Source organism: Crocodylus siamensis, chromosome 3 (assembly GCF_052110815.1).
Source record: "Crocodylus siamensis isolate JL-2025a chromosome 3, ASM5211081v1, whole genome shotgun sequence".
Lineage (NCBI taxonomy): Eukaryota > Metazoa > Chordata > Crocodylia > Crocodylidae > Crocodylus > Crocodylus siamensis.
This window is the reverse complement of record NC_143397.1, coordinates 202,261,835-202,288,056: the sequence shown is the minus strand read 5'-3', so window position 1 is coordinate 202,288,056 and position 26,222 is coordinate 202,261,835. Positions and strand designations below refer to the sequence as shown.

Sequence of the window (26,222 nt, the reverse complement as noted above, 5' to 3'; positions counted from 1 at the left end):
GCAGTAGTTTATAACCGTTCGACCTTGTCATGCCTTGGGGTGCTCTGGTGAATAAACATTCCCCCAGATAATGGTGGTCACCCCTGATAAACTTATAGGTGGCCATCAGGTCACCCCTGAGCCTGCACTTTTCCAGGCTAAAGAGCCCCATGGCTCTCAGCCTGTCATTGTAAGGTCTGTTTTCCTGACCTCTGATCATGCGCATGGCTCTCCTCTGGACTCTCTCAAGCTTCTCCACATACTTTTTGAATTGTGGAGCCCAAAACTAGACACAGCTGTGGCCTCACCAAGACCAAGTACAAGGGGAGAATGACATCCTGGGATTTGCTCGAGAAGCATCTATGGATGCAAGCCAGTGTTTTGGTTACTTTACTAGCCGCAGAATTGTATTGCAGGCTCATGTTCATCTTGTGGTCAATGATGACGCCCAAGTCTCTTTCTTCCGTAGTGCTAGGCAGCGTAGCACTGCCGAGCTTATAAGAATGCTGCAGGTTTTTCCTCCGAAGGTGGAGAACCTTGCATTTTTCAGTGTCAAACACCATCAGGTTCTCGTCCACCCATTTGCTGAGCCTGTCCAGGTCAGCTTGGATCACCTGCCTGTCTTTTGGTGTGGATGCTTTGCCCAAAAGTTTGGTGTCATCAGTGAACTCGGCCAGTCCACTTCTGACTCCAATGTCCACATCATTAATGAAGATGTTGAACAATATGTGTTCAAGGACAGAGCCTTGGGGGACCCCACTGGTCACCGGGCACCATGACAATTGACTTCTATCAATTACTACCCTCTGGGTATGACCATGGAGCCAATTTCCCATCCAGTGGATCGTGGTGGACCTAAGGCCACAATTGGCCAGTTTCGCCAAGAGGTGCTCATGGGATACCAGATCAAAGGCTTTTTTGAAGTCAAGATATATGACATCAATCTCTTCTCCCTTGTCCAGGTGATAGGGTACCTGGTCATAGAAGGAAATGAGATTGGTCAAGCAAGACCTACCCACAACAAACCCATGCTGGCTATCCCTCAGGATGTTGGCGTCAGCCAGTCCATTAAGGATGGCCTCTTTAATAAACTTTTCTAAGATCTTCCCCGAGATAGAAGTCAGGCTGATGGGCTTATAGTTAGCTGGATCCACTTTCCTCCCTTTCTTGAAGATAGGCACCACATTGGCCTTCTTCCAATCTTTGGGCACTATACCAGAGCACCAGGAGGTCTCAAAGATCCATGCCAGGGGCTGGGCTATGATGCTTGCCAGTTCCTTGAGTACCCTGGGGTGTAGATTGTCAGGGCTGGCTGACTTGAAGGTATCCAACTTCTCAAGGTGTTCCTTTACGAGGTCAGCTTTGATGGAGGTCAGGGGATCTCCCTCACCCAGACCTCCCTGTCCCATAGTGGGCATGGTCGTCCCATGGGACTGATGAAAGACCAGTGCAAAGTACCCATTTATTAGGTTGGCTTTTTCCTGGGCGCCAGTTGTCAGTTGTCCCATCTAGTTCAGCAGGGGTCCAACGTTGCCCTTGCTTTTCCTCCGGCTCCCCACATATCTGAAAAAGGACTTCTTATTGTCCTTGATGCTCAAAGCTAGTTGGAGTTCATTTGCAGCCTTGGCTTTCCTGGTTTGCTCTCTGCAGTACCAGACCAGTGCAGAATATTCCTCCTTGGAGGTGAATCCCATCCTTTGTAGGCCTTTCTTTTCAGCCTCAGGAGGTCTGCTAGATCCTTGGAGAGCCAGGGGGGCTGCTGTGCCCTCTTGCTGCCTTTCCTCTGAGATGGAATTGAATTAGCTTGTGCATTGAGGATCACTCCCTTGAGGAGCAACCACTCTTCCTGGACTCCCCTCCCCCTTGGGTCAGGGTCCCTTAGGGCCTCCCTGACAAGCCGCTTGAGCTTGTCAAAGTCGGCTTTTCTGAAGTCATGGACTTTGGTGTTACTGACTGGCTTGCCAGCTTTACGGTAGATGGTGAAGGTGTTAATAAGTGGAAAGTAAAAATAAATGAATTCCAAATGAATAACCAATCATCTTCCTAAAATGCATTTGCTGCAGAAATATAGCTGAACATATGTTCAAAATAGCAATATTCAGGAAAGCTAAAATATTTTAAGGTTTTAGAGACACTAAAATTCTTAAAAGTTTCTGAAACTTTCTTGCAACTTTGTCATTGATAATGTGAAATAATATAACATGAAATAAGTTAAATTTAGTCATTTTGATGACAAACTTACCTATTGCTTTTTTCCCCTTCTTCTTAAGGTTGTTTTTCAAGGTATTGCAATGTCCATTAAAAGCAAATTTGAATTCAAAAGAAAGGATAGTGTTTATGGCTCTTTATGGCTCCTTTATGATGTATAAGGTCAGGTTAAAATGCATTTGTGTTGTGTGTGTGTGTATGCTTGAGTTTCAATTGTAAAATACAATGCAAAAGTACCATTAAACAAAATGAATGCAGTTGTCCAAGAAGCAGGGACAAGAAAAGCACTTTCTGTTGGCATTAGAAGTCTCAGATTTGTTTTCCTTATCTTTTTTTTTTTGAGTGAGCTATTTTTGGAGGACTGGGAACATATTTTCACCTTAGCTACAGTTCTCCAAGCCTAAAACTCAATATCTTGTCTCCATTAAAAAGCTGGGAGAACTGTAGCTCAGGTTTCAACTAGATTTGTTCCAGGTCCTCCAAAGATTGCTGGAGTCCTAGAAAGAGAATGAGAGTCACAATCTGGTACTTCTGATACAAAAAAGAAAAAGAATCTACCTTAAAAATAGAATTTTGCAGCTGTCTTCCTCATTAGTAATCCCTCTCAGTTGAGGATGATGGTCCTCTGTGATTGGGGTCCAAATGGCTGCCAACTTGGCTATCTGGGATCAACAGACTCTGTTGCAGCATGGGCACATTTCCATGCAGAGTGGATGGCTCTGGGTTCTTGAGTTGGTCTGCAACATGCTGTTTCTGCTGCTCCCGCTTTTTTCTCTCCTGTTATCATAATAAGGTTTCAAAGTACTGAAATCCTTGCAGCAGATTCTTCTTCCATTTGGGACAGTCCTGGGCAGTAGCCTCCCATGAGTTGATGTTTATGTTGCATTTTTTCAAGTTGGTCTTCAGGATGTCCTTGAAGTGCTTTCTCTGTCCTCCTCTTGAGCACATTGATTGAGCTAGGAGAATAATACTTGGTTTGTGAATTTGGAGTCAGACATCTGGATGATGTTCAGCCCAGCAAATTTGATGTCAGTTGGACTTTCTTGTATGCCTTGATGAAGATGTTGATGATTGCCTGAATATGTGCTTCCAAGTGAGCACACACTACAGCATCATCAGTGTACTGGAGCGCAATGATTTTGGTCAGAATGGTCTTGGTTTGGGCTCAGAGTCAGCTGAGATGAAACAGCGTAGCGTACCATCCATTCAATTGCATGATCAGGGGACTGCAGGGCAGGCCCTATGAGGAGAGGCTACGGGACCTGAACCTGTTCAGCCTCCACAAGAGAAGGCTGAGAGGGGATCTCGTGGCTGTCTATAAACTTGGTAAGGGGGACGAGCAGGCAATGGGAGAGTTCCAGTTCCCCTGAGCACTACCAGGAGTAACAAGGAATAACGGCTATAAGTTGACTGAGAGTAGATTCAGGCTAGACATCAGGAGGTGCTACTCCACAGTCAGGACAGCTAGGAGCTGAAACCAACTTTCAAGGGAAGTGGTGCTTGCTCCTACCGTGGGGGGGTCTTCAAAAGGAGGCTAGACAATCAGTTAGCTGGGGTCGTTTGACCCCAGCATTCTTTCCTGCCCAGGGCAGGGGGTCAGACTTGATGATCTGCTTAGGTCCCTTCTGACCCTACCAACTATGAAACAGTAATTTAGCTCCACTCTGACTGGAAGCTTATTGGTGGTCAGATGGAGCATCATGGTAAGCAATTTCAAGAAGAGTGTTGGAGTCATGACACAGCCTTGATTAACTCCCATCTTAACCTTAAAGGGATCTGTAATAGATCTGTTACTGAGAACCACTGCTCAAATACCATCATGGAGCAGGCCATGAATTTCATGAATGGTCATGAATTTCAGTGGGCAACTGTACTTCAGAAGGTTCCTCCACAGTGCTTCTTGGTTGACAGACTAGAAGCCTTTCTTGAGGTCAAAGAAGGACATGTAGAGTTGTTTGTGTTGTTCAAAACATTTTTTGTGTAGCTGCTGAGCAGTGAAGATCATTTCAGTTGTGCCTCTTGATGCCCTAAACCCACACTGAGATTCTGGGAGCAGCTTTTCAGCAAGTGGAAGGATATAGTTCAGGAGGGTCCTTGCTGTAATCTTTCCCATGGTGGACAGTGGGTGTGTCTACATGTGCATTAGATCCAGGAGCAGTTTACTTGTGAGTAAACTACTTACAAGTAAACACTTCTGGGCAGGTGTCCACATGTGCAGGGAAGCAGGAACAGATTTACTGCAAATGGCAGCAAATTGCTCCCTCTTACTGGGGCCCTGCAATGGGCCTTTGCTGCCACCAGGGGGAGCAGCTGGCAGGGAGCACCAGGCCAGGACACAGCTCTCTCCTGGCCAGGACAGGGACATTGCACCCTGACCCTGGGGGGCTGCCTTCTGCTGGGGTGGGGACAATGTCTCCCTGCCCTGGCAGCAGGGAGCTCTTGACCCCGACTCCTTGATCAGGGGCAAGAAGACTTGGAAAGAGTGGCAGAGATGGGCAGGTCCCAGCCCCCTGCCCTGACCTGCCAGTGGGGCAGCTAACAGTCCCCTGCTGCACCCATGCCACTCTTTCCAAATCCTGCACCTTGATCAACTGACCAGGGCATGGCACTGGGACCTGCCCCTGACCAGGAAAGTTCCCAGCCCTCGCTCCACAATTGTGGGGTGGGGGCTGAGGATCCTGTTCCCTGCACAGCTCTGTGATCATGGAGCGGAGTGGGGAACAGGGTACCCAGCCCCCACCAGCAGGGAGCTCCCAGTGCTAGCTCTACCACGGTGGGGCTGGCACTAGGAGATCTTTATCTCAGCAGCAGTCACAGGGCTCAGGCTGAGAGATAAGCATCTTCCAGAGCCGGCCCCATGGTCACAGAGCTGGCATGGGAGATAAGGATCTCCCAACCCCCCACTTCCCGACTGTGATTTTGGAGGACTGGGAACGTATTCTCACCTTAGCTACAGTTCTCCAACCCTAAAACTCAATGTCTTGTCTCCACTAAAAAGCTGGGAGAATTGTAGCTCAGGTTTCAACTAGATTTGTTGAATCTATTTCCCAGCCCCTGCTGGGAAATAGATTCAACAATCTGTTGTTGAATAGATTGTTTCCCAGCCCCTGCTCAATCATGATCTTGGAGTGGGGGGGCTTGGGCAGGGAGACATAGTCTCTACCCAGGCTCCAGTGGTGTAGCCTACCCCAGCAGCAGACAGCTCCTGGCGGGCAGAGAGGAATCTCCCAACCCCTGGCGGCCAGCTGACCAGGAGCAGATTTGCTTCCAGTCAGGCATCTTCTTCATGAGCACTACTGCACAGTAACTAATTGCAAGTAAATTTGCTACTTGCATTTGCAGGTAGCAAATTTACTCACAGTTAGCAAGGTTTACTGTGCAGTAAGCATGGGCATGTGTAGACACATACGCTTACTGTGTAAACTGCACTACTGCACAGTAAAGCACCTTGTGTAGATGTACCCAGTGAAGTAAAAAAGGGCACAGACCGCAATAGCAGTAGTTATTGCACAGTGCAACTTTAACAATACATTTTTAACTCCCAGACACTGAGAGTTAGGATTACCAGATTCTATCTGCTAGTGGAGAATGTATTAACTCTTAACAGCAGAAGTAGCAGACATCCAGGTTAAACATTCAGTGACCAGGAACAAATACACCCCTTATTTCATCTCCCAACCAAAATCCTAAATACAGTGTATTCGCTTTAAACCTTTTTCATTTGGTGAAAAAAAGTTTAGCCATATTGTTTCTTTTGAATCACAATCACTTTAAATGGGACATATATAGCAGCATAGAACTGAGGTGCTCTTTTTATAAAACACTTTAAAATTGTTTAACAGTTAACCAAAAAAGGAGTGTTGAAAGTATATGAAATTCTCTCCAAAGAGATCATATGCCTCTCCTAAAAGGACAAAATAAAATTTACCAAAAAATGTTGAAGTATGAAGAAAGCAATCATACCAGTATTAGTTTTGTAAGTAGATATCAAAGTAGAATATGCAGGAGCTAAATGTTATGCCCATTTTACAGATGTGGGAGGGGGCGGGAAGAAAATGAAGCGAAGTGGCTTCTATAAAGACACAAAGAAAATTAATTGGAGAATGAGTATCTCTTGCATAAAATAGGTTTTCCTTTCCCCCCAAAAAACTTGCAAGACATCAATTTTTTCCCTATTCCATCTCAAGATCAGGGACCTTTTGAAATGTCTTATGAGCAAGTAAGCAAGCAAATAGGCACCCTACACCAGAATGACTCACCTGAGATTCAGAGCAGGGATGGGAACATGGATCCTGTATGGATGTCTTAACCCCCAGGCTATAGGCTGTTAGTGATAAAGGCTGTATTCTCTCCTTCATTAGACTAGAGATTCTGTTCTGGACCTGAGAAATATTCTCAACAAAAACTTATTCAGAACCAGTCCATTCCTTTGAAAAATTTGTGTCAATGAATTGATATTTTCTGACAGACATGTAGAAATGCATTTCTACTGGCCATACACCTAAGTACTAATGCTGCACTATCTCCTGGGCCACACACCCTCCTTAGGAAAATAAACTTTCCTCTCTACCCAGAATAGCAAGATCCATTGCATCTTTGTAATACTTTGATGTAATTTTTTTCAGACTTTGGATCTTGGCCTAAAGAAACTGGAATGAGGAATATGGCATTGTGCATACCTCAAGTGAAGGCAGAGAGCCAACATAAGGCTGTTATAATTACAAGTGAACATTCTTGTATCATAAAAATGAAAGAAAATCTATAAATCAGAGCTGGCTTGGTGGTCCTTAGCAGCAGAGTGCAGGAGCTCAAAACTGACCAGGGCGGGGGCCATTACAGAGAGAAAGGGGTACACCCCTCATCCCAACTGGAAGGGGTGCTTACCGTCTTCTGATCAATGCTTATAAAAGCATTAACTGTCTAAATAGGAGCCACATTCAGCTCCCTGCTTAAAAGGAGGAGCTGTCCTAAAGGTGATGACAACAGGGGAAAATAAAGGAAAGACTGGGACCTAATTGTTTATGTATGTATGTGTGAGATGTGGGCATAATGTTGAAAATGTCTGTTTCTAAACAAATTTTCCAAATTCCATGTTTGGATGTTCATAGAGGCACTTGATCACATGAAGTGACCATTTAATCTGGAGAGTAAAACTCCTGTTCTGAAGAAATGGGCAGCATGCCTTTCTATATAGTCTCAATTATGCCAATAAGCTAGCCTAAAAATATTCTATCAATACTCAAAGTATTAAACTAATACAGGTTGAAATGTCTACAACTATTACCATGCATACCTGCTACTGTGACTTCAACAAAAAAGTGGGACTGTGACTTTTTCTCCTAAAAATTGCTTCCTCATATATTCTTCCATTTTCCTCCAAGCTCAGTTAGAGTGCAGTGCTGACAAAACCAAGGTCACAGTTTTGATCCCTAGTTGGACTACATGATTTTTTGGGCTTGGAACAGACATTACACGTAAACTGGTTTAAGTGATCAGAAACTGGTTTAAATCTGTAACGGAACAGATGTTTAGTGCACATAAACCAGTTTGAAAATGGCTGAAATCAGTTTAAGATAAACCTGGTTGAATGTAGTATCAGACTTAACTGATTTGGGTCAGCCAGGTCTATGTAATGTTTGTCCCAGACCCCTTGCTGGTTTAAGTTAAACCGGACTCCCCCAGCATCCCAGGATGCTCTCTGGTCTAGGCAGAGCTCTGCTCCACAGCAGAACTGGGCTCTCCCCTCTGCTCCCTGGCTAGAACTCAGCAGAGACTGCAGACATCTACCTGCCTTCCCCATGCTCCCCCTCCCTTCCCAACACCCTGCTAAGCATGGATTCCCTGCCCCCTCTGCTTTACACAGACACCTCTCAGAATTAGCTGGCAGACCATATGTTGGCTATGGTCCATGCTGTGCCAGATGGAACAAAGGCAGAATCAACAGGTAGTTGATATTGTCTCTCTTGTTTTCTTAATGGGGTGATAAATATTGAGTTAGGGATGATAAACACTGTGTTATCAATTCCCTGCTGGGCTGGTCAGAAGGGGCGGGGGGGGGACCCCCTCCCTAACCAGAGCATCCTGCTGGGGCCTTGCCATGCCCCTCTCAGCTCAGCACTATGGAAAGGAAGGGAGGGTTGCCTTAGTGCCCCCTGGCTTCTAGCCTGAACCACTGCAGGCATGTGCCTGCATTTCTAGTATGTCAGTACAGTTGCAAACTGATTCAGCCTGGCCAGGTTAGACTAACCTGCAAAGATTGAATCAATTTAGGCTCAGGCTTTTGAATGTCTGTCCCTAGCCCTGAGTTGCCTTCCAGCCTTACTTCTCTATGAAACTCTGTCACAAACAGATATCTGTAGAAACCATCCATTTGAAGACTTTGCCAGGTTTGTGGGGGCTTAAAAAAAATGGAGGGGAAGAACACATTAAAGCCTGTGGTAGCTGGGCGGCTTCTTTCCAGCCATTTTCTTTAACCAGAGCCGTGGGGTGTTTTTTTCCCTGTCCTTTTGAAATAGAAACTTCTTGGGCTGAACCTGCACTTCCTAGCACCTGGAGATAAGTAAAAGAACTATATACTATTGTGCAAAAAATGAACATTTTTGACAGTATACAACCATAATAATTAAAACAAAATATAAACAGAAATTGCCAGCTGCACAAACAGCAATCACCCAGCAGCCGTAGTCAGTCATTAGGAGTGCCCAGTTTCCCATCACATTACTGAGAATTTGTAATCGAATAGCACATGTTGTGTGTGTTTTGTAACAACACCAATTCAGTCTGCTAACCTGCTTTATGGGGGGAAGAAGGAAGCAGAGCAGAAATTCTGAGTTTTATGTGACTGAGTCTGCACCCTCCCCACCCATTGATCTCAATGTGGGATGAGAAACTTCAGCCTCTTGTAGGATCAAGCCCTCTGGTTATTTAAGACCCAGTCCTGGAAGATGAGGGGCTCTTCCCTGGAAATATTCTGCTGCCTCAGTTCCAGTTAACTTCAGTATGAGTTGAGAGAGATCTGTACCTCATTGGAAATGCTCAGCACTTAGCAGAATTGAGCTTGCACTGACACTGGTAATATCTGTAGGTATTTTATAGCAGGGATCCTTTCTTTAGTTAAATATTTTAATAGGAGTGTACACATCTGTCTTTATACCCAGCAGCTTTTCTGGCCCACAACAAGTCCTCTGTGAGTTTCCCCAACAGAGCTCAGTGGGATCTCTGTCAGCTGCAAGATTTATGTCATCTTTTTCAGTCCTGAGAACTGTTCCTTAAGCTTTTCACATCTGGATTTAATTGGAAAGACATTAAAAGACATTAAGTGTGCTGGAAAAGCATATTTTAGAGAAGATCTTTATAGACACTTCCATTAAAGGAGCTGATGGTTATAGGTTAAAATGGGATGAGGACAAGTCATCAACAGTTAGCAAGGACAAAATTACATTACTAACTGCTTGACATAAGAAGTTGAGCTTCAGTATTTGAGCCTGATTAAGATCTCAGTTAGGCCAACATAAATGAGGAGACAAATACTATTGGAGTGAGTTGAGTTAATGAGCAGAATACAGTAGAAAAAGTCTGTACATGAGATTGGAATCAGGCCTTTTTGTGTCTAGTATAGACACTGAACAGTCTTTATATAACTCTTCTGTGGGAAGCCATTTGTAGTGAATGCAATCATGTGTCGCTATTTCAAACCGAAGTTTTTAGTTGTTTAGCGTGATGGGAAGTTACCACGGAAGGGCACTTACTTTAAAATTAAAATTTCATTTAAAAATTATTACATGTAAGACATCTGATTCTGAAGGAGTCATTTCTATTACTAAGAATCAGGAACGCAGAGAATAGGACTTTTAAAATAATCACCTGCCAATTTTCAGAATGGAAATAGTTGTTTTTTTAAACCCTCCTCTGTAGAGCTAAACAAATGATTTTTCTTTTAAGGAGTTCCCACACACACAATCCTCCTACCCCTCCTCTGGTTTAAAATGAAAATAGATTTTTTTTTTCTGTGTTCCTGAAGGTTGTTTAAAATTCATGAGAAAAATAGACCATGGTGGGTGGTAGTGACAAGAGTTAGACACATGCATTTGAATTAAAAATAAGGGATATAGTGAATAGAATGTTTTTATTTTCTAGCCTCCTCTTCTTTCAAAAATTCTCACCATCTTTAACTTAGCCTAACAAGAATTAAAAGTGTATTCATTTATGTTTCTTACTATCCCTTAGTTCTGCCACTGCCTGAGCACATTTACACATGATATTGGTGTGACACAATAAATTCCCACAGTTTGCACTCTACGAACCCAGCTCAATGTGCTGCAGAGGGGCTGGCTAGAGTGCAAGCGTGTTCAGTGCCGGCAGGCAGCCCCCACACTGAAGCACCCTTGTGCCCCATCCAGCTCTGTCAGTGTCTACACGTGCATTGCAGCTCACTAAATAACATCACCATAGGATAGTACTTGTGATGACAAGTGTTAACTTATGGCAATGTTTATTAGTTTACTGCAGCCTAATAGGGCCACATGTGTAGATGCTGAGACTTTACTGCAGAGCATGGCATTTCTTCACTGTTGCTTCCTTATGTTTAGAAACAGGGAGATAATGGTTCTGATTTCTGCAAAGCATTCTGATGCCAACGGATGAGACAGTGCGTATTAATTCAAAGTATTGTAACCATTTAGTGAGTGTCTTACAGGTTCCATTGATATATCTATCACATCATGAAAACATGATTTACCTTCTGTGTACACTAAAATGTTGGTGCATCCATTTTGTGGGGTTTTTAGTCTTGTAATATAGGAGAACATCTAACATTTAAGCTATTCCTTATACCTGCCATTACTTAGGAAGAGAAGCTTAAGTATGAGTAGATTCAAATTTCCTGTTGTATTGCAACTCATTTTGGAGGTAGGTATTTAATTAAATATCTAATAGAGACTATGATGTTAAAAATCTGAATATTTACTTCTAGACCTGACCACCTTATGTGTAAAAATGCAAAATTTCCTATTCCTACTTATTTTCCTTCTATATGTTGTAGGCTGGCAGGTACTGGTAGCTGCAGGTGTTTTGGTACAGTATTATACCATATTCACGTATTGTTCATGTAAGGCATTGGTGTTCAACATTTTTTCATTTATGGACCCCTAAAAAGGTTTGAATGGAGGTGTAGACCCCTTTGAATTGTGGGTATTCACATACTTTTGACTTATCATAGTCATCTTTCACAGACTCCTTAGATATAGTCTTTGGATCTCCATGGGTCCATGGACTACAGGTTGAAAACCACTAGTGTGAAGCATCCAATACTACTTCCATTTTTATCACTGAGAATAGGATTGAGCCAAAGTTCTCTTGTGCCAGTTTGGTTGATTTATCTATTAACTGCCATTTAATGAAAGCTAAGTTAACATTGTAAAAGAGCTTGGTATGACAATCTGAGTCATGGCATACAGAATGGATTAAAGGACTATGTTTAATGCACAGTCCAGGAGAAAAAAAAGTCCTCATTCCTAATACAAAATAAATAGGGTTAAGTACAGAAGTACAACCATATAACTGAGAAGAGAATTTGATGTTTAACTGCCATAGAAATGCCAGTAAATAAATCCATCATATTAATTAAATGATTTGTGTGTCTCTTATTCCCACCTTCAAGTAGGAATGAGACCTAAGCATGACAGCCATGCTGCTGGCTTTCTCTGTGCTCTGTTTTGCCTGTTCTTTTTATAGTTATTGTTATAAGCTAAACACAGTGCTGTGCATTTGTCTGATATATGATCAGTTAGAGTAATTCCTACTTACTTTATCAGTAAAGTTGGCCCTATGTATTTTAATTCTCACTATTCCTCAGGGAAAAGCAAACAAAAAGTACATAGCCAGCATATTACAAATAAGCAATTTTTCAATGCTAGTTTATTTCTATACATTTTTGTAACCTGGCCATATAGTAGTAGAACTGCCTTACCACAGTTTAATCATACAATAACTTGTGAAGATAATGTATCACCATACACTTCTGCTGTAGTTTCTGGACAGTCACAGAAGTGAAGTTCAGGGTCATACTCTGACTGATGACATGTTAAAGTATGATATTAATTATATCACATTCACCCAGAGAACCTTATCTGCCTATGTCCTTAGACCAGCACGGCTACAACCTACACCAAAGTAATCATGAGATACTTTGGTTGTTTAAGTTCCTAGTGTAGGAAGTCAAACAACAAGTTGCTTAATTACTATTGGTTGTGGAAGGGGAAAGTCCACGCAGAAGAACTCCATGTTGAAACCAGTCGTGTCTTCCATGTATTCGCTGGACATTCAGACACTGTCTTTCACTTTAGTTTCTTTTTACTGTTCATATATTGTCAATGACATTCATGCTGGATGTTAATAGAAACTCCATTTCTGCCTAATACATTGGGAAAAAAAGTTCAAGAACAGTTAATCCTTACTTAAAGATTACCCCCAGAAATCTGGCACAGTCAGTCTCATGGATTATTTTCCATGTAACTGCTGGCTACATCAGCTAAAGTAGCCCAGGGCAGCTATAACTAGCACAGCCAACTTTTTCAGAAAAGTTCTAAGTTCTGCAGTTGTGATCCACCATTCTTTGTTTGGAGACACTGGATTCACTTTTCTTTCTCCCTCCCTCCATCTCCTCCTTGACAGGTGCAACCGTTAGGTCTTAACTCTAGTGCATTCCAGGTGAATATTGCTTATGTAGTAATTAATCTGTTTTGGAAAATACTGTTTCCATGTGTTAATCAGATTATGCTATGCCCTGAGCATCTCATGCATAAACTGTGTATGGAAACAGCTTGAAGTCATGTAATTAAGGTTTACATTGTGTAGTGTGAAAAGCCTTTCTGAAATTTAATTTTTAAACAGATGTTAACTTGTGTCATTTGAAATCTAATCAGTTGGAGATCATGGCACGGTGTGAGGAAGGTGGCAAAAACTCCTCACAGACAGCACTGCTTGTCACTAAGTTCCCTTACAACAGAAACTGTGAGGAAGAAGTATGTAGTCTGACTGCTCATTGCTTGGTTTGTTTAGTTTATCACCAGCTTGATACATCAAAGAACATTTTAATACCTTTTAAGTAAATTCTCAGACACCTGTGGGTGTATTTTTGCACAGACCAATTGTATTTCTGTGCACATACAACTTTGGATGTGAACAAGTGAAGGCTGAAAAATTGATCCCAGAGAATAAGAAAGCTGAAAGACTGATGATTTTAAACACAGCAAAATTAGAACAATTTGTTATCCTTGGAACAGCAAGTCCTCAAACTCTGAGCCTGATTGATTTTTCAGCAGCCTCAACATTTCAAGTTTAAATTCCCGTATTAAATGGTTATGCAACTGAACTCATTACTAATGTAAACATCTTTTGGCTTCAGTAGGCTTAGAGAGACTGTGTCAGCAATTAACTTTGCTTGTTAAGGCTGTAATGGGGTGGGGGGGACCTTCATGTTGTAGTGGTGGTAGTTGGTATTCTGTTTTCTTTTAAACAAAAAAATATGAAGTGGTGGATTTTTAGACCCTTAACCCCATTTCATATTGGCAGAAATAAGTCTAGATTCAGTTCTGTTTCAGTAATAACCTGAGCTGTTCTTTAGATCTGACTTACAGATACAGTCAGGGACTTAGGAGCTCTTAGGGTATTTCTACACGTGCTCCAGGGGTGGGGGGATGCTTTAATTAGAGCGGCTCCAAGAGCCACTCTATTTAAAGTGCCATGGTGCCTTGTGTATCAGCATCCCCGTGCTTCAAAATGGCAGAGAGCATTTTAAAGCTTGTCGAACGAGCTTTAGTTAAAGCGTCCCTGCCACCGTTTTGAAGCATGGGATGCTGATACATGAGACGCGGAAACTGGCTGGAGCATAGTAATTACCACGGTCCAGCAGACTCAATTAATCGAGTCTGCTCTGACATGCTGTAATTACAGTACATCAGAGCAGCCACCCACCCATGTACAGGCAGCCTTAATGACTTTATCTATGGTTATAGTTGTGGTGCAAAATTACATTCAGTTTATGCCCATAATTTTAAACCTGCATAAAAGAACACAAAAAAATGGCCAAACTGAACATGTGGCCTTAAGAATTGGAAAGTAGCTTCTTGCACTGTTAGGAAATTGAAGCTAGAAGGCACCTCATCAACATTACTGGGTCTGTGGCAGACCTGTCCAAAAGTGATGAGGTCACTGCTTTGAAAAGCTATCAATCAAGCCAGCTGGAAATGTCTACCAAAGATGAGAAAATGCAACCATTTCTTGGTTACTTGGAAGTATCAGAAATGAAAGGTATGTTTGAGAGGAGAAACACAAACCATACACTACGCTACAGAGAACATACAAAGACTTTATCATGAGGACGTGAGCTAAAATACACATGCTTTAGTAAGCTGTTTTTGCTTAAGAATGACCTAATGTACCAGATTGTCATTACAAGACATTTAATCCCTAGAGGAGAAAGCAGGAAGAATATTCACAAGTTTGAATACTATTTACTAATTGCTAATTGACTTGAGAAAAACTAAAAATGACTGGAAACTTCCACCACTGTCCTGATACACACATGCACATTTATAATGAAAATGGCAGCCAAGACAAACAGCTAGCAGTGCAGTGCATCCTGTTGGCATCATGCTTTTGGCACTGCTGTAACTACATGGAAAACAAGTGATACATGAAATGTGTAAAGACATCTGTTCTATAACCTATGGGGCTTTACTCACAAAACAGTTGTAAAATCTTCTGGGGGAGAAAAATATTTCTGTATCTCTGCAGATGCTCTATTGTAAGAAAAATATCAATGAAAGGACGAGCAGGGCCAGATTAACACATAGGAAAACTAGGCACATGCCTAGGGCTGTGAGTGAAGAAGAGGCCCAGTTGTGCTTATTTTGCTGCAGCAGTGCCGCCCAGCTCCTTTTCCTTTCTAGGGCTGCATGCTGCAGCTCCAAGTCCTGGTGGCAGCTGGTGCTGCTCCTGCTGCTGCTGCCATATGCAAAGCAACTAGGCGCATAGTTTGTTTGCCTATGGCCCCATAAAGGGTTCTGGCCCTGAGAACGAGCTGAGCTTTCAAGAGTAAATTGCTTACCAAATTCACTGTAAACCATTCCATTTTGTCTTTCATTTTAATATAACTTATCTGCCATTCACAAGTTACATTTACTGGGCCAGATTCACTTCTGGTGTAATTTCAGAAGGCCAATACAATTAAAATGTGAAATACATTAGCTCAGTGTTTGTTTGTGATCTTTTTTCTTTGTAAAATACTTAAAGCTGTATTGTACTAAGCTGATCCCTCTATTTGCTACCCTTAATCTTTCCAAATTTATCAAGAAGTAGAGAGCTGGGTAGCAGTGAAGAGTGTATTTAGAAGGACCTCACTGTAGGAGGTGTTGATTTGTTCACAGCCCCTCCGATACCAACCCTCTTATCCAGGCCAATCCAAACTTACCATATAGGAAGATGGTGATGGGAGTTTCTCACAGTCTTAGTTATGCACACAGCCAGGAATTCTCCAAACTACCCCATTCTCTATACCAGCACCCCCTTTCCTGGTCACCACAAATCTAACACCCTCAAAAGATCTTTTTGAAAGCACAAGTGATGCCCATATTCCTTTTGCCCTCTCAGAATATGTAGAATGTAGGTGATGCTTTCTTCCATTTGAATTTGGGGAATTAAGTTCCTTTATTCCCAAAGTCCACAAGAAGATTAACACCACATCAATATATCTGTGGAGTTACTATTATATGAAAAGTTGTGCTTGTGGATATTTGAACTGACTTCACTAATTAGCATTACTGTCGCTTGTAGGTATTGTAGGGCTTTGGCCTCTTCTTGGTCAGTGCCTTGCCCCCTAGCGATGTCAGGGTAAGATTGGGCTTTGGTGCCACCAAGATGGTTCGTGCGCCTACTCGTCTGCCACGTCTTTGAAGTTTGTTGGGGGGAGGCAGTTCCCTGTAGGTGGCCCCAAAACAAAGGAGTCTCAACCCTCATCTTTCTTCGTGGGGCTCCAACCTCCCCTTTACCCCACCCTTACCCCAGTGGGGACTGGGAAAATGCTGCTCACCGCAGGTCTTCCCCTGGATGATCTCTCCTCATCCACGCTGCCTGCCTCCATACGGGTTGGGTCTTCCTGGCCAGCAATCTTTCCTGTGTCAGTCCCTTGTCTTTGAGCCAACTCTTTGGCAACTAAACCTGCCCCAGCTGGGGCTAATTGTAACCAAGGAGAACTTAACTGAAAGTGTCTGGCATCAGGCCCCTGGGATTCCTTCTCCCTGGACCCACTTGGTCACTCGGGGCAAGGGGGAGAGGAGGGAACTTGTCCTTCCCTTCCCTCCTAGAATGCGTGGGGACAGGCAGCCGCCCCATGCCCAGCCTCTGTCAGCTCTCCCAGCATGACCTCCCTGCTAACCTGTAGTTAAACTTTCCTGGTCCCACCAGCTGGTGGTGCTTGTCACTCCCATGCAGGGCTTTTGTAGCTTCCTGCACCTCCCTACTTGCTATGCTGTCTGGCAGTCCCTTGCTGCCACTCCCTGCCGCAGTACCTTCTCTCCCTGATGTGGCTGCAGCTCTGCTCCCTGGTGTCCCGGGGAACTGCTTTCCCCCGACTGAGCTCCCTTGCATTCCTCCATTCCTGGGGCTTGTGCCCCTTGTCCATCTGTCGGAGTCCTCCGGCAGATGCACAGCTTCTTTTCCCCACACTTGGGGCTGGTGCTCCCTGGCTCTACAGCCAGCATCTCCCGGCCAGCGTTCTGCTCTCCTCTGCCTGGCCACTCAGCCGTATCTCCAGCTGCTTTTTGAGTAGCCCGTGCCTCTCCAGAGCCATGCCCCTGGAGCTCACCGATTCGCAGGCTCAGGCAGCTCCAGAACTTCCGAGTCTGCATCGGCATCTCTTCCCAGCTACTGTTCATCTTCACCCCTATGGTAAGTATTGGGACCCATCGGGCGGGGTTTTGGGATGTGTTGTGGGGGCTTTTGCCTTCCCTTTCACAATTATCCTTCCCTATAGTTCCCAATTCTCCTTTTTCCTACACAACATCTGAAATAATTGGATCATGAAACAATTATAAACATTGTGTGTGCGCTAATGATTTGTCTTTTAGGCTACAGACATTTAGTACACATAAACCAGTTTGAAAATGTTTGAAACTGAGTTGAGATAAACCTGTTTGAATGTAGTATCAAACTTAACTGATTTGGGTCAAACTGGTTTATGCAGTGTTTGTTCCAGACCCCTTCCTGGTTTAAATTAAACCAGACTCCTCCAGCATCCCAGGATGCTCTTTGGGCTGGGCTCTCTGCACTCTAGCCAGAGCTCTGGCAGAGATTGCAGGTACAGCAGGGCCTGCCTGGCTTTCTCCTGTCCTACCTCCCCCCCCCCATTGCTGCTTGATGCTCAAGAAGCAATCCACACCTCCCTCCCATCTCCCACAGCGTGGAGCCCAGCCCCACAGACCCTAGGCGTGCGGTATGCTAGCTAATGCTGAGAGTTGTCTGTGTGTGTGTGTGTCTCCAATTTCACTGGGACAGGCAGACAGAACAGTGACTGCTTAGGGCTTTTTGGAGCTAATCAACAGGTCAGCTGGTAACCATTCCTTCCTTGGAAAAAGCTGTTTAAAAAGATCTTGAACTAATTGAGGGAGGCTATTGTTTTGCTGATGGGGTAATAAACATTGTTATCGGTCCCGAGCTATGGTGCAGGCATACCTCCCTAATCAGAGCATCCTGCCTGGGCCTGGGCCTGGCCATGCTCCCCCCGCTTCAGGTCAGCACTATAGAAGGGAAGAGAGGGCTGCTCTAGTGCTCCTCAGCTTCTAGCCAGACCCACTGCAGGCATGTGCCTGAATTTTCTCAGTCCAGAGAGAAGGTCTGTATGGTTACAGACCGGTTCAGCTTAGCCAGGTTAAACTAACCTGCAAAGTTGGAATCAGTTCAGGCTCAGGCTTTTTGAATGTCTGTCTCTAGCCTTAAAGCTTTCTGGGCTTGTATCTCCTGCCCGTGGGCTGGTGAGAATCATAGGGGGGGTTTTTCAGTGTTACAGGAAAAGTGGGTTGTTTTATAGTTCTTGTGACACGTACTAGACACAGTATTTACCATTCAAGACTTTTAATATTACCTTTATCGCATGTTTACAGCTGATTTCTACAGACCAAAAGTCTGCAGTCTGCACTGCTAAAAATAGTACTTATTTTTCAGTACTACACTACTTCCATTGCTAAAGAAAGAGCATAGTGTGTATTCTAATTTGCAATTACTATTGTATGATACTGGCTAATAGTTCCCTAAAACCTTGCAAAGAAATATTTCAGCAAAGTTATGGAAGTACCATAGTGCACACATGCATGCACACACACGGACATAATATTTCTTGCATATAAAATACAGGTTTTTTCCCAAAAAACAGCTTCTAGAAATTGGAGTGTACATTATATGCAAGAAATATGAAAAAAAAAAACAGGCTATGGACACATACCAGGTAAAACCAAAAGTAAAAGTGATCCACAAGGAACAGGACAGTGAGCAAGCTCAGCTCCCTAGCTGCTGGACTCCGTTACTACAAGAAAATAAGTTTTTCCTCCTTATTCTTCCTCGGGGAAACAAATTGCATATTATAGTATTCTGGGGCTTGGTGTATGTGAGAAACTATGGCATATCATTAACTTGTGAATTAACTAAATAACATTAAGGCCAGACGTGACTGACTGATGTGTTTTATACTATCACTTAAATTCCAGTAAGGCTCAGAGACCTATTGTGCTAGGCGCTGTACTTAACAAATAGGTCCTGCCCCAGGAAGGACCTTAAGGACAATAAATAGGTCCTGCCCCAGGAAGGACCTTCAGGACAAGCTTAATAAATAGGTCCTGCCCCAGGAAGTTTACACTGAACAAGGAAGTAATATGTGGAGAAAACAAAGAGTTCAATAGAAAAGCAGAAGTCTGAGTTTGCGATTGTCTTAACCCAGGCCTACAGAAATTATTTGTAGGCCCCATTGCAAAGTTCAGTGTTAATGAGGAAGCAGTGGCTCTACTAATTTTAACAGACAGTTTTTTGAGGGGGAGGGAGGAGGATGGGGATTCCCATGCAATGAAGGCATTATGACCAGGAAGAAGCAAAAAAGTAGGCAGTCAAGCTGGCCTCTTTGGCAGAGGGAAGATAAAGGTTGAGAGTGCAGTCAACTAGATTTTATTAGACCATCAACAGCAAGCATGGAGAAAGAGAGCAAATTTATTGCATGAGCAGCATGGGCAAGAAAATGCCCAAAGAAATGCTAGTTCTGGAATTTAGGAAGTAGATAATGGCAGTAAGTAAGGGCTGAGCATTGGCAGAACAGAATACTGTGAATGGAAAGAGTACCAAAGGGTTGTGTACGTGGAAGGAATTGTTGAGGGTTGTGTACATGCAAGGAATCAACAGCCATGTCAATGGAGTAGAGAAAATGAGGAGTGGGCAGAGAGCAGAAAAATTAACAGCATTGATGGATTGGGATTCATAGGAAGTGAATAGCAGGGCAGGTAGAGGAGGGGACAGATGGGTAAGTGCTGGTAATCTGATTTAACAACATATTTTTCCCTTTAAAATTCAGCTGTCTACTTGTATGTAGGATAAAAATGCATAGTTCCTTATGCTTTAGGGTATGATCCCACCAGGATTAGGAAGAATCTCAGTCTCAGGGAAAATAATCCCACCATGGGCAAGCATAGAGTTACTTGCACGGTCCCCTGCTCTTTTTGTTCTGTTCATTGTCGAAAACAGAATAATAGAGTACATGGAGTACTAACATAATGTAGCATGACAGTTCTTGTGCTGTTATTCAGCAGGTATCTATTCTCTAATAACATTTAAGTTATGTAAAATGTATCGTCCAAGGAAAGGACTCTTGGATTGGATAAATTCATGGATCAGATCTATTAATGACTATTGAACAGAATGGTTGGAAATGTTTCCTCTGGCTTCTATAAATGTATAATTGTGGATGTCAGGGAGGGTATTGTACAGGAGATAAGATGACTCTCAGTTTAGTGTTCTCCCTCTCTAGCATCCACTTCTGCAGCTGTCAGAGACCAGATACTGGGCTAATGGACAATTGGTCTGACCCAGGATGGTGCTTTTTATATTCTTAAATAGTATGGGGAAAAAATACTTGTCACTTTCATTACAAAAGTAATGACTTTATCTATTGCTTCAACAGAAACTGGAAATAGAGACAAAGAACACAAGTCTGTTTAGGTTGACAAGTAGGAATAAAGAATCTTTACTGAACTACCACATTTTTGAACATTTAGTTTGACTCTTACCCTTGAAGGCTAATGATGAAATATGGATCATGATCATTTCCGTTATTTATTGAGTCATATTCTTTGATAACTTTAGGGAAGTTCTGAGAAGATCTCAGAGAAAGGAAGAAACAGGATTTTACAGATCTTAGAACTTTTTTTCCTCCTGTCATAAGCACTTGGTGCAACTTAGTTCATGGGGACAGTCAGAGAAATCTGTTGTTCAGTTTCGTTTTCCATTTCACTTTTAAGGCAGAACATGTATCAGTATGTAGCATCTTTGAGTTTCATAATCACCCTTGCTAATTAACTATGTAGAAGTTTTTGTTGTCAACATTGTCAGTGGAAAAGGGGTAGTTTACCTAATAAAACCAAAACGGTGTCATGGGGTGAGGAAGAAGGGTGAAAGAGAGAGAGAAATAAGCAAAGTATTTAATTGATCAAATGTATTACCCTAATGCAGTGATTCCCAGTCAGGGTGCCAGGGTCCTTGGCTGCCTTGTGATCCCTTCAAGGGTGCTGTGGGGTGCCACACACTGGGCACATCTACACAAGACATTTACTGCACAGTCAGCTACTTAGCCGCACAATAAAAGTCTCAGCATCTACATATGCACCCCTATTAGGCTGGAGTAGATTAATTAATTCTGCAGCAGGATAGTACTTATATTCACAAATACGTGTGAATACATGTACTATCCTGCTGTGGAGTAAAAATACTCCACACATGTAGACACTGGAGGGGCTGGCTGGGGCACAAGAGTGTTTCAGTGCAGGGGCTGCCTATGGCTAGCGTGGCAGTGAAGCTCCCTCATGCACCAACTAGCTCCTCCACAGCACATTTAACCAGGGGAGAGAAACCCTGGGCTGGCAAGCTGACCCCCGGGCTCTCTGCCAGTCAGGGCTGCTCTGCCCTGGCTCCACATGTTGCTCCTGAATAAATTGTGGAGACCTGCTGTGTTCTCTCTAAAAATTGGTCTATTATTTTTCTGACACCAAGAAAATGAGTGAAAACTAAGAGCTGACACTTTGTAACAGGTGCAATAACTCTAATGAGGGGTGCCATGAGTCTAAAAAGTTTGAGAGTCACTGCCCTAATGTAATGTTTTTTCATTGTTAGTGCTCCTCTGACACCAAGCATGGCTCGGAAACCTTTAATTAATACCCTTCTCTGACCCATATATTAGAAGTTAGCAGTTCACTATTGCACTGTTTTGGATTCAGTCAGTGGTGGAGGAGCATGCCTACCAAACCTTTACATTGACTTTTCTTTTCATTTATTACATTATCTACATCTTCTTGAATCCCTGACCTAAGGATTTCTCAGGACCAGACAGAAGCAAGAACTCCATGAATACACTAAGGACCAGGCAGACATATTAGGTCAAAGAAGTGATATTTCTATGGGGTGTATTCTTTGCTTAATGCAAGCAATGCAATTTTCATTGACATTCATAGCAGTTACTTGCTTACACAAAGAGGTGAATATATCCTTATGTTCAGTCACTAACACAGCTGTTTATCGTGTTATTACACAGGATCTTTACTAGCACCCTAAGAGTTTTCCGGAATATACAAGAGACACATTAACATTTTTCATCAGTTACGTATTGTGTTAATTCTGCTCATATTACTGTCCTGTTATGTTCTCCATTTCTTCTCCAGGCAGCTTTAAGTGCCTTGAAACAGTTTTCAGAACAAGGACTGAATCCGGTAGAAGGGGCTATGAAGGTTGAAAATGGTTCACTTGAAAAGTAAGTATCATTTAAATTCTGCATTTGAATGCCCATATGATATTGTAGATAAGGAATATTAATTAAAAACATAGTTACCCCTTTAAATCATTACAAAAAACCTGTGGTTCATTTCCTCCAGAATTTACATGTGATTTTTGATAATCTAAGAGTCTAAACAGGATTTCAGTCATAGTGTGACTTTTAATGCTTACAAACCGGTAATGATGCAGTTGCCTGCTTATGCAATATTTTTCTTCTTATTCTAGTGATCCTGGGTAATTAGCATAACATGCTTTTAGTCAAACAGGTCATTGTACATGATGCTGCCTGAAAATAGGATAGCTTTCTGCCAGTACTTACGTGTGCAATAAAAACATGAAAGTAAATCAGTTTCTTTCAAGCCTTAAGAACTGTTACCTAAAATGTTTAGCTTTGAGCAATGTACACTAGATGCAGCTTTCACAGTGGTTTTTTAATTAATTGTTTAGGAGTGAATGTAGATTTATTTGTAAAAGCCAGGATTTTTCTGAATTTGTAATGTAGTTTAAAAATCTAGTTCTGTGTTACTAAGTTAGAAAGCAGTGTAGTAAGAAAGAAATAGACTATAAATATAAGTGGCATTTGGAATTTTCAATAGATACATTGTACCTATTTATAAACTAATTTAATCAGAAACATTTTTCCACATGATCTCATCAGCATAGTATCTGAACATAAATATTGTTGTTTCATTTTTAAATGTTACCTTTCACACTGACCTTTGAATTTCATATGCCATCTGCTAATAAACATGTCTTAAAGATGTGCAACCCCAGCCCTTACCACTCTTGTTGATGTATTAATCTTTCAGACAAGTCAAGCATCTGGGAGAAAAAGCAGACAATAAACAGACTAACTCAGGCACCATTGCTCAGGACTGCAAGGATTCAAAGGCTGTCGTCTAGGAGCTTCCCAGCACCCACGGCTGCCACTGCATCCTTATAAACCTGTCAACACGCAATAGGGTGTATGTGTACAAGGAAATGAATGACTAATACCATTATTTGAGTCTTATGTGAAGACAACACTATTCTAACACAAGAGATAATATACGTGGTATATTCAACCGGGGAAAAAATAAAATTGAACATTTCCCTCAGAACTTAAGATCAGACCAGAACTGAATTACCCAGAGGCAGAAGAAATCTGATCTTGTTACTGATGCTTAAAATAACAATCAATTAACAAAAAGTGTTAGGGGAAAAAGGGAAAGTTTAAAATTGACTAATAATGAAGAAAAATAAGAGTCAACATTGGTCCAGTTATACAATTTTTCATAGTGTAGTTTAAGTTCAGCTTACTGTTTTTTAAATAATGCTTGAATATTTTAAAATTAACCAATGACAGTGCTGTGAGAATTGTAGTTGTTGTCTTCATATCTAGTCATACAGCTTATCTTTTTATGCAGAATAATGCATTCTTCATTCTATATGAATATGTATGACTTTAAGATGCACTACTCAGAGTTGTATGCAAACAGAAGTTTAAATCATGACAAGTATTTGCTTAAACATGAACTGATGTTAATGATGATCAGTCACAATATACTCCAGGAAAAGCAGATATGGTATTTGATTTCCCTTGCCATTATCAGTTAAACAGGCGCCTTGCCTCCAAGGATCATTTCCCCTTCAATTCTGCTCTCTGTTGTGTGAAGCACATCTACACCCCATTCTGTGTGTTGTACCAACCCACCGTTTGCATCAACTGAGTGTTTTTAATAACTGCATTCTGACCAAGAACAGCAGATAGGTTTGAAATGTTATCTAGAAAAAGGGGGGGGGGGGAAACCCTGTTGAAACAGTTGTCGAGGTTCTTCTGCATAGAAGGAGTAACCAGTAGAGATGAGGCTTGCAGCTGCACTCTGTACCAGCATATTTGAATTAACGGTTTGGCCAAATGCAGTAAAACCACGTCAGTTCATGTGTACAATGCTAGTGTTGTCTCTTTCTTTATCCTGCAAAAGTATTCAGCTAATAGAACTATTCTCAAGGAGACTCTTAGAGTATCATATTAATGAATGTCTAGAACAAATAATAGGACTAGATAGTGCCTTTCAGGGGAGGATCCACAGGGGGTGCAGTGGCATGATTGCACCCCTTCTTTTGGATTGGAACTCACCACAGGAGCTTCCAGGGATTTTTTTTTAAATCCCTAAAGCAGGTGAAAATCCTCTCTCCCTTCCCCTTCCTGCTCAAGGGCACACTCTTCCCAGTCCCTTCCCACTGCCTGGCTTTCCCCACTGTCCCAGGGGCTGGGAAGCACCAGAGATGTTCGTGCGGGGGCTCAGCTGGGCTGGGCTCAGCTGGAGACAGACAATGGCAGCAAGGATGGACAGGATGGATTCCCTGCACCTGCACCTGCTCCAGGACCAGGCAAGGTGGGGGAAACTACTCTCTAGCCAGTTGTTGCCGCTGTTGTCTCCTCAGCTGAGCCCAGCCCCTGCTCAGTCCAGCTGACTGTGGAGCTTCCCTGTCCTTGAACAGTGGAGAAAACAGCAGCAACAGGCAGTGGAGGGGTAGGGGAGTCAAAGGTAGGGGTGGGGACATGTTTCTGAATGGGAAGGAGAAGAGAGTAGGGATTTTCATCTGCTTTAGAGACTTAAAAAAGTCTGCTGGCACTGGTGGGATCAGAAGAGGTGGCAAGCAGTGGGACATCCTGGATCTGCCCCTGGTGTCTTTCACCACAGGGCTACCTCCAACAAAACTGTTACGACTTCCATCTAGCAAAGTAATTTTAGATTTCAGGATATAACATGTCTTTCCATGGCTTTCTCTTTGTTGTTTTTAAATATTATGCAACCAGAAAATGATGCAGCTGTCAACTACACAAGCATGACAATAGCCACACACATTACAAGATTTCACAAGCATATAAACCACAAATCACAACCTGGCTAAACCTCATAGAAAAACAAACAATAATATAGGGAAATAATACAATGTACCTGGGCCCCATCTAAGAAAGTCCTTTGATGTTCTATTAAGGTTCCTCCACAACATAATATGGTCTGTACTAAAACCCACCAAGCCAGTGGCTGCTAAAAGAAAACAAAAAATTATATCCATGGAACAGTAGCTTTATATCTGATAGTCTGGTGTAATGAGCACTCTCTCCTCCCTTCAGACTCCATAACTTTCTTAAGGCCTCATGCTGAGCATTAGCTCAAAGAAACTGATCATTTAGCTCCTGTCAACTGGAAGGTTTCCAGAGGCATTTGCTAACTGGGTCTTAAAATGGTAGCTGCCTATAGAAATACTGAACCCTGGCCTGCATTGCCTGCACTAATGCAAAATGCAGCAGCATGGTGACTATGGGAAGGGAGTAGATAAACAAGGTATCTGTCTCATACCTATCTTTCTGTCTTGGTGTGCACAACATGGATGAATGTATCCTTACTGCAAACCTCTCTCAAGTCAACAGAGAATGACACCAGGATGTACATTCACCCTTATTCAGTTAATTGAAGCCACATACAGAGGATTTAAAACTAAAATGATAACCAATGATGTATTTATAGGCCCTTCATGGACTGAGTACAGGAGAACGTATTGAGTTTCTGGCTCCCTTTATCATCCCACCCTTCTGAGGCATGAGGAAATGGGGCTGAGCCAGATGAGGCTCTTAAAGGTCAACAGAGGAGAGATCTCTATTTGTGTATCTGTGGCTCTAGGATTACAGAATCTTCTCCTTTCTGTGGAATTAGAATAACTATGAGATTAGGTCCTCTTGAAAAAGGTGCAAAGCCTTTGATAACTCAGGCCACAAGTACATGGATTTTGCTGAAGGTTTGCTGCCAATTTTTTATTCATGTTTTGTCACCTGGGGCTGTTCCATTTCCCCAGGAAACCCAATAGAAAGACTCCTATTCACTCAAGTGACAATTAAAGTTAGTATTATTGAAGTGAATTGTCTCATAAATAGACTCAATTCTTTTTATACCTAAATGTACTCAGTTAAA

The 26,222-nt window shown here is 42.5% G+C and overlaps 1 protein-coding gene across 4 annotated transcripts in view; it reads left to right on the top strand.

The window, feature by feature from the left end:
- The window catches only part of STAU2 (staufen double-stranded RNA binding protein 2), a 254,141-nt gene extending 229,948 nt beyond the window's left edge, over positions 1-24,193 (top strand). For all 4 annotated transcript variants that reach the window (XM_090040182.1, XM_090040178.1, XM_090040179.1 and 1 more), the window contains 2 exons: positions 22,152-22,240; positions 23,073-24,193. In XM_090040182.1, the coding sequence (XP_089896308.1) occupies positions 22,152-22,240; positions 23,073-23,166 (183 nt within the window). In that variant the 3' untranslated portion in view covers positions 23,167-24,193. The remainder of the gene's footprint in view (positions 1-22,151; positions 22,241-23,072) is intronic.
- Positions 24,194-26,222: the final 2,029 nt, after the last annotated feature.